Here is a 9,409-nt window from a genome sequence, read left to right on the forward strand (position 1 = left end):
GACATCAGAACAGGTGCCAAGCACGTCTGTGTGGGCGGGGGGGGCGGGGGGGGGGCATGCTTTGATTGCCCCACCCCATCGCCCCAGCAGCTTTCATGGCTCTTAAAAGCAGAGTTTGTGTTAACACCGGCCAGCACTTTCAATACCCAGTGAGTAAAAAATGAAAGGATGGAATTTGTGTCCTGGAACCTTCCCAATATGTGTGTGTGTGTGTGTGTTTGTGTGTCTGCGTGCATGTGTGAGTCTGTGTGTATGTTTGTGTGTGTCTGTGCGTGAGAGAGTCTTTGTGTGTGTGAGTCTGTAAGTGTGTGTGCGTGTGTGTCTGTGTGTGAGACTGTGTGTGTGTGTGTGTGTATGTTTGTGCATGTGTGTGTGTGTGTGAGTCTGTGTGTGTGTGCGCGTGTGTGTGTGAGTCTGTGTGTGCGCGTGTGAGTTGGTGTGTGTGTACGTTTGTGTGTGTGTCTGTGAGTGTGTGTGTGTGTGTGTGTGATAGAGAGAGTGCGTGTGCCTGAATTTTGCTATGTAGCAATAGGATTAGTTAATCCAGACACAAAGCAGGTTAAAACTCGTTTTTGGGAAGCGAGCAGAACCGGAGCTTCTCACTCAGCGGTTAACGCTTCGGTGCCCAGTCCACCTTCCTGTCAACTACTGGCTGTGAAACACTCCTGTCCCTGGCAAGCTGCAATACCTTCAGTTTCAGGTGAAAACAGATGCACTGCATGGCAGCACAACACCAGACACCACATGTTCTACCCAAACCCTCCCTGCACTGTTTACATAGCATTTCAACATTACCTCAACACTTTTTATCTGTACAGAGCAGTGCTGTCCTTCAGGCAAATGAGCACAATATGCAAAGCCAAGGGCAGTGTACAGGTGCAGTGTGTAGCAGCACTGTGAAGAGGCGGTATGGAGGTGCGGCATGGAGGTGCAGTGTGGAGACACAGTGTGTGCGGAGGTGCAGTGCATGTGGAGGTGCAGTGTGGAGACACAGTGTGTGCGGAGGTGCAGTGCATGTGGAGGTGCAGTGTGGAGGTGTAATGTGGAGGTGCAGTGTGGAAGTGTAATGTGGAGGTGCAGGGCGTGTGGAGGTGCAGAGTGTATGTGTAATGTGGAGGCGCAGTGTGGGGGCGCAGGCGTGTGGAGGTGCAGTGTGGAGCTATAGTGCGTATGCGTAATGTGGAGGCACAGAGTGGAGGTGCAGTGTGTAGGTGTAATTTAGAGGTGCGTGTGGAGGTGCAGGCTGACCTGGTCTGGGGGAAGTGGTTGATGAGCTCCCACAGAGTCTGAGCACTGGAGAAGGAGTCCTGCACCCGTGAGCCGTCCTCCAAATGCAGAGCGATCCGCACCTGCAGTTACACACACAGTTACACACACACACACACAGTTACACAAACACACACAGTTACACACACACACACAGACACACACAGTTACACAGGCACACACAGTTACACACACACACACACACACACAGTTACACACACACACACACACAGTTACACAAACACACAGTTACACACACACACACAGACACACACAGTTACAAACACACACACAGTTACACACACACACACACACACAGTTACACACACACACACACACACAGTTACATACACACACACACACAGTTACACACACACACACACACACACACACACACACACAGTTACATACACATACGTATACAGTTCCACATACACACAGTTACACACAAATACTTATACAGTTACACACACACAGCTACATACATATACTTATACAGTTACACACACTTATACAGTTACACACACAATTACACACACATACTTATACAGTTACACACACACAGTTACACACACACACTTATAGTTACACACACACAGTTACACACACATACTTATACAGTTACATACACACAGTTACACACAAATACTTATACAGTTACACACACACACATACAGTTCTACACACACACACACACAGTTACACACACACTTATACAGTTACACACACACACACACACACACACACACACACACACACACACACACACACACACACACACACACACACACACACAGTTCTGCACACACAGCTGGAAAGGACAACAGCTGTTCCTCGTGCAACCGTTCCCCCCACCAGCCATCAAAGCAATGTCTGTTAAGCCACACATGGAGGGTCTTCCTCTGACTCACGCCTGTGTGAGCCTGACCTCTGACCTGCGCTGTGATAAGAATTAGCAGAGGAGAGCTTGTGCTGGTCTGCGGTCTCTAAAATCAATGACAGAGGTAACGCTGAGCGTGACAGAGTGAGTGTGTGATAGAGTGAGCATGTGAGTGTGTGAGTGTGTGACAGAGTGAGTGTGTGAGTGTGTGACAGAGTGAGCGTGTGAGTGTGACAGAGTGAGTGTGTGATAGAGTGAGCATGTGAGTGTGTGAGCGTGTGACAGAGTGAGTGTGTGACAGTGTAAGAGTGCGACTGTGTGAGCGTGTGACAGAGTGAGCATGTGAGTGTGAGTGTATGAGTGTGTGACAGAGTGAGCATGTGAGTGTGAGTGTGTGACAGAGTGAGTGTGTGACAGTGTAAGATTGCGACTGTGTGAGCATGTGAGTGTGTGACAGAGTGAGCATGTGAGTGTGAGAGAGTCAGTGTGTGATAGAGTGAGCGCGTGAGTGTGTGACAGTGTAAGAGTGTGACTGTGTGAGCGTGTGAGTGTGTGACAGAGTGAGTGTGAGAGTGTAAATGTGTGACAGTGTGAGTGTGAGAGTGTGAGCGTGTGACAGAGTGAGCATGTGAGTGTGTGAGCGTGTGAGCATGTGACAGAGTGAGCATGTGAGTGTGTGAGCGTGTGAGCGTGTGACAGTGTAAGAGTGAGCGCTTTGTAAAGTAATTGGTCAGGGTTGTGTAATAAGAAAAGAAGCAAACAGACTTTGTAGCATAGTTCTGTGAGCCCGCAGAGCCAGCAGGAAGGCCTCCGTCTGGCCTGGGAGTGATTACTGTCTGTCAGGCAAGGAGGACGTCATCTGCAGCCAAGATGAGCCCGCGCTCAAGAGAGGAGCAACCTGCCTGCCACATGCCTCCTCCTGCTCCTTCTCCCTCCCTCCTCCTGCTCCTTCTCTCTCCTCTGTCTCCCTCTCTCCCCCTGCTCCATCTCTCTCCTCCATCTCCCCCTCTCCTCCTGTTCCTTCTCCCTCTCCTCCTGCCCATTCTCCCTCACTCCTCCTGCCCCTTCTCCCTCCTTACTCCTGCTCCCATCTCTCTCCTCCATCTCCCTCGCTCCCCCTGCTCCTTCTCCCTCCCTACTCCTGCTCCATCTCTCTCCTCCATCTCCCTCGTTCCCCCTGCTCCTTCTCTCTCCTCAGTCTCCCTCGCTCCCCCTGCTCCCTCTCTCTTCTCTGTCTCCCTCTCTCCCCCTACTCCCTCTCTCTCCTCTGTCTCCCTCTCTCCCCCTGCTCCCTCTCTCTCCTCCGTCTCCCTCTCTCCCCCTGCTCCTTCTCTCTCCTCCGTCTCCCTCTCTCCCCCTGCTCCTTCTCTCTCTTCCATCTCCTCATCTCCTCCTGCCCATTCTCCCTCCCTCCTCCAGCTCAAGTCAACGTCTAAAAAGCACTTCCTGAAGCAAGCCGGGCACCCAAGGTTGTTTACTGATGCATTCTGACCAACACAGAAAGCACGCGCCGTGTGGTCAGAAACATGAAAGCAAGCCGCTGGACCCCAGTGCATGTTCTTTAACAACCAGGCCTAATTACCGCACCAGAACAGAAGAGAACATTAAAGAGAGAAAACATGTCTACGGGAGAAAACAGACAGGGGAGTGAGGGTGGGGGCCAACCATCAAAGGGACGGGGGAAGTATTTTGGACGCGAGGTTCAAACGCAGAGGTGCTCATTTTTTACAGCCCGCGATGAAGCCGTAAAGCAGGAGAACGCGGTGTTTTTTGGATGCCGTCATCGCAAAGCACCTCATTGCTCCACAAAAAAAGGGGGGGGGGTTGGGGGGGGCTATGGTTCTGAGTGTCTGGGGTGCCCAAAAATCACCCACCAGCCTCAGCCCCCGTTTACGCTCAACGGGGGGACAGAGGGGCTCACGTCCACCGTCTCCTGAGGAACAAGCCCGTGAACCCAAACCCGGGGCTTCACCGTGTCTCAGTCTGGATCCCTGCTGCTGGAACCCCCGCAGTCATGAGCTCCTGCGTTTACCCTCTTTAATCACCTTCCTCATCAGCGTGTGCAGCCTACACGGGGCAGGTCAGCGGCCAGAGTGAGCGCCGAGTGAGCGTCACTCACTGGCCGTTTATCCCTCTGTAGAGCACGGCTCTCTGAATGCTATTTCACAATTATAAGCCAGTGTTCTGGAGCTCCACTGCTTTTCCGATACCAGTAGCGACTGTGACATCAGCATTGGAATGTTCAGCTGAGAACATTCCAATCACATGTTTGCGACCTCACACCTTAAAGGGTTAAGTCCTTTAGCAGTGGGCGTCCTCCAGCACCTCGCACGTAAAACAGCAGGCGCACTGCCCTGACCAGCGACCGTAATTAGCCAATTCAACAAATAATTTGTTTGCCCCTCAACCAGCTTCATTTTGTGCAGGTTATCATGTACGCGCAAGATAAAGCACCAAATCTTTCATGTAAAGCACCAAACTCCATATCACAACACTAGTGTCCTGCGTCCAGGAGTCACAGAAGAAGCCCAAATTACTCAGCACAACATCACGCTTCTACTATATATAGTCCCAACATGAAAAGCATTGAAACTCTTCCGACACAACTATACATTACAGACAGCATTTACGCCATTCAAAATGGCCGCCCACAACTGACTACTGCATAAACCCAGCTGGCATAAATAGGGTGAAGAACATGCCCACATTCTGCCTTATTTCTGTAGTCTACAGAAAGCACTGCACACACAGAGCTGCGGTGGGGCGGGGCCTACAGTGGCTTGCGGGCGGGGCCTGGGGGGGCCTGGCAGCCCCATAGGGCAGCACATCGCCCACAGAGGGGAGGTTTGGGGCAGCAGGGCACTTCCTGACTGCTCAGGTACATCAGACACCTGTAGTTCGTCACTGCGTAACCAGGTATGTAAGTAAATAATATAATTAGACCAGAGAGGGAAGATGAGAACAGGCCATTCAGCCCATCTAGGTAGTTCACCTGGCCACCTGCACGGCCAGCCTCCTGCACAGTGTAAAAGCCAGACCTGGAGACACTGAGGGTCTCTCCCTCTACTGAATGACCTGGCAAGCAGTAACACACACTGACCAAAAAAACCCCTTCCTGATAGCAATGGCGAAATGTACCAGCAACTGATTTCCACCTGCACATCTCACCTCACAAAACTCAACCTGAAGTGCGGTTAGTAGCTCGCTACAATCACAAAAGATAATCCGCATAAAATAAAAAACAAAAACAAATCTTCAACCACCCCCTGTCGCTTTCTGCTGAGCTCAAAAAGATGTAGTTATTTAGCCTAAATCTTTATTCATAACGTTACATTTTGAAATCACCAAATAAAATAAATGCTGACCAAGAAAATAACATAATTGCGCAAAGCCAAGATTCTCTGGCTGCCGAACGATTGGTCGATTCGTCGCACAGACCAATCGGCAGACTGACCAGCTGTATGGTCCGTATACCCACCCTGCTCTCCGCGCCAGATCTCTGCCTGGTACTTGGCACCATCTCCAGCTTGGCATTGTTGGGCAGGCTGGCGAACCGCCACTGCTGAGAAAGATCCAAAACCGTTCTCTGGAACCTGTGAATTAACAGACACGGTCTTCTCTGGGCCCTGTGGCAGTGCGTTTTCCTCGTATGTGATTAACTTATTTTTTTATATATATTTTTTTTACATATATCATATATGCCCGGTTTATTTCGCATTCACTTACAGTTGATTTTACCGAAGAAAAAGAATACTAAGCTTTTTTGGATAACGGTAAGGCCACATGCCATAATATGCTGCATTCCCAGAGTACACGAGCACATGCTTTGCACAAACACAGTTTTTTCATCGGTCAGCCAATAAAAATGTAAGAGTCTGTCATGTAGTCAATCAACTATAACTAGAATGCCTTTTCGTGCAGACTTAAACTACTGTAGCAACAGATGGGTCACAACTGAAATTAATAAAGAATTAAATGACAACAATCCCATCGCAAAATACGTTCTCTGTCGTAGTGTGGACGGTGGATATGTAGGTTGTGGATACGCAAATTAAGCCAGTAATTTGAGCATTCACCCATTCTGCTTTTACAGTATCAATGCAATACGCGAACTTAATTGTCTGTCCTCGACACAGGTGATATTTGTTCTTACTTTCAAAAAAAAAAATAGACGAACAACAAAATAACACAGCTGGTAAGCTTTGTAGCAGAATTAGCTAGCGACACCTATCCTAGCAACAAATCAGCTAAGTAACCGAGTAACAAATTGACGTACCTAGTTGTCGACCAACGTGATTAAGAATGACCAAACAGCTCATATTTAAACATTGACTAACTACACCCGTACTGGTTGACTAAAGATCACAGGTCACGAAAATGTAACTGATGTTCAGAGTATTTGTTACCACAGCTAGCTTAGCTAGAAAATGAAAACACTGTTAACCCACTTGAGATCATAGTCGTCGGGACAGAATCCTTGCTTCTTGCAAACGTCATCCAAAACCTAAAAAGAAGTACATAAAAATGATCGCTTTAGAGAGCGAGCAGATGGTTTAGTATAAATGCTGACATGTTGACGGTAGCAAGAGCACAATTTCACTTTCCTGCACACAGCTGGCCGATCCAGCAAAACCGAACTGTCATTGTTCTGACGAAATTGGGAAATAACTCGCGCGGTTCTGTCACGACATAAGACACCTTGTTGATAAATAATGTACTCTAAAAGCCTGCATTCAACCTTTATCTTATTTACCTGTAATAAAGGCGTGCTGTGGGAGATTTTTACAGTTTGCCTCCGTCCATTCGGAGCGAGCACTGTCACGGCCGTACTGCTGGCTGCCATTGTGATGTGACGTCACATTGTTTGTTTGAATCAACTTTAATGACAGCGCTGTTCCAAAGCGTACAACTTTCTACTGACGCGCGTTAACATCAGTAGGTTACATGCCCTTTTTATTTGACAAGCTTTTTCAGATAGGTTCCATCCTGTTGTAGGTGCTTCAAATGATCCGTAAAATACGACTGCTATATCTGCGTTTGTTAAATGGGTTGAAAAGTTTGAAAATCAGACGAGAACAGAATAGCCAATTTTATCCACAATAAATGCTCTCGACACGACCAAAGCCTAGTTCCTGTTACCAAAGAATATTAAATATGACGGTAATATTTTGTTCCATTTTAACGTAGTTACTAACATTTATTTGTTTACTGTATTGTTGAGTGACAGCTACTGACTGGGATCATGTTCCTCCTGCCGAAACTAACTCTCCTTCCTACTGTTAATGAGAAATATTCTGATTGATTGACTGATTCACAGGGAAGGTAACAGTTCAAATCAAATCAAAATGCATTTATATTCCGCATTTCACAAACGATTGTCACAATACGCTTCACAGACAACCCTGGCCTTAATACCCACAGGAGCAAGCCTACAACAGTGGAAAGATAAATGGTAAATGGACTGCATTTATATAGCGCTTTTATCCAAAGCGCTTTACAATTGATCCCTCTCATTCACCCATTCACACACACACTCACACACCAACGGTGAAAGGCTGCCATGCAAGGTACCAATCATTACATTACATTACATTACATTACAGGCATTTGGCAGACACTCTTATCCAGAGCGACGTACAACAAAGTGTATAACCATAACCAGGAACAAGTGTGTTGAAAAGCCTAGAGGGAAGTCGGACGGAGTGTGGCACAGTGGGTAAGGAACTGCGCTTGTAACCGAAAGGTCGCAGGTTCGATTCCCGGGTAAGGAGACTGCCGTTGTACCCTTGAGCAAGGTACTTAACCTGCATTGCTTCAGTATATATCCAGCTGTATAAATGGATACAATGTAAAGTGCTATGTAAAAAAAAGTTGTGTAAGTCGCTCTGGATAAGAGCGTCTGCTAAATGCCTGTAATGTAATGTAATGTAATGGAAGTACAGTACCAAGTGCAGAGAACAACCGCGTAGTTTAACTTGGACCCTGTAGGTTAATCTGATCAACACAAACAAAAGCATCAACAAAGCAGTCTATGCAAATAATACAAGCAATAACTGAGTAGGCACGAGTGCAATAACTAAGTCAACTAAGATAAAACAGCTTACCTAGCTACAACCCTAAGCTAACATAGTCAATTAGAGTCTACAGGGAGGTAGGGAGGGATGGGGAGAGGTGCAGCCTGAAGAGGTGTGTCTTCAGTCGTCACTTGAAGGTGGTCAGGGTCTCAGCTGTTCTGACCTCCACGGGAAGGTCATTCCACCATTGTGGAGCCAGAACAGACAGGAGACGTGATCGGGAAGTGCAAGTTCGAAGAGGGGGAGGTTGGAGGCGTCCTGAGGTAGCAGAATGGAGGGGTCTGGCTGGCATGTAGGGTTTGAAGATCTTGTGGAGGTATGCTGGGGCTGATCCCTTGACTGCCTGGTATGCTAGGACCAATGTTTTAAATTTGATGCGAGCCATCACAGGCAGCCAGTGGAGGGTAGTGAGCAGGGGAATGATGTGGGAGTGTCTGGGGAGGTTGAAGACCAGACGAGCCGCAGCATTCTGGATGAGTTGCAGGGGTCTGATGGCAGATGCCGGTAGGCCAGCCAGAAGAGAGTTGCAGTAGTCCAGGTGGGATAGTACCATTGCTTGGACCAGGAGCTGGGTTGAGTAGGTGGTTGAGAAAGGGGCGGATTCTCAATCAGCTCGTTGGGAGCAATTATGGGTTAGGCGTCTGGCTCAGGGACACTTTGCACGCCCAGGGCGGGGGATCGAACCGCTCTTACCTCCTGAGCTATGTTGCCCCTGATAAAACTCCCTGGTAACAAATAGGAAGAAACATCAGAAGGAAACAGACTCGTGGAGGGGGGGGGGGAGGGAACCCATCCTCCTCTGGTCGGCTCAATGTGTAGGTTTTAACAACGCGGTCAGTCAGTGTTCACGTGAATCAGATTAGTGGCAGCTAGGTGACAGTCCTGAGATGGTGGCTCAGATCGAACAGTTCAGGAACATGTATCTCAGATCGAACAGTTATCTCTCTCACACTCCACCTCTGCATAAAAACCCTCACACAAACACAGCACCTCCACTGACACCGCCTGCACTCTTGTTGTTTTTGATTGGTTTGTGCTGCTGAAAGCGTGCACACGATCTTCAGTCTCGTTATTTGAAACTACTGTTAGATCACGTTACATCAAAGAGGATCGGGATGGATCCGTTTCATAAAAGGGACAGGCTTGGAATCACATCATCAGAAACAGGTGTCGGGGTCTCGCTCTGAGA

General features: G+C 48.2%; 1 protein-coding gene across 1 annotated transcript in view; it reads right to left on the reverse strand.

Moving 5' to 3' along the window:
- Positions 1 to 7,047, reverse strand: part of aspscr1 (ASPSCR1 tether for SLC2A4, UBX domain containing) — a 29,208-nt gene extending 22,161 nt beyond the window's left edge. Inside the window, exons 1-4 of the mRNA XM_064324817.1 lie at positions 6,900 to 7,047; positions 6,595 to 6,650; positions 5,625 to 5,739; positions 1,249 to 1,349 (exon numbers count right to left, since the gene is read on the reverse strand). Of these exons, the coding sequence (XP_064180887.1) occupies positions 1,249 to 1,349; positions 5,625 to 5,739; positions 6,595 to 6,650; positions 6,900 to 6,989 (362 nt within the window). The 5' untranslated portion in view covers positions 6,990 to 7,047. The remainder of the gene's footprint in view (positions 1 to 1,248; positions 1,350 to 5,624; positions 5,740 to 6,594; positions 6,651 to 6,899) is intronic.
- Between the last annotated feature and the right edge of the window lie 2,362 nt (positions 7,048 to 9,409).

This window comes from Anguilla rostrata, chromosome 2, assembly GCF_018555375.3.
Source record: "Anguilla rostrata isolate EN2019 chromosome 2, ASM1855537v3, whole genome shotgun sequence".
In the NCBI taxonomy this organism is placed as follows: Eukaryota; Metazoa; Chordata; class Actinopteri; order Anguilliformes; family Anguillidae; genus Anguilla; species Anguilla rostrata.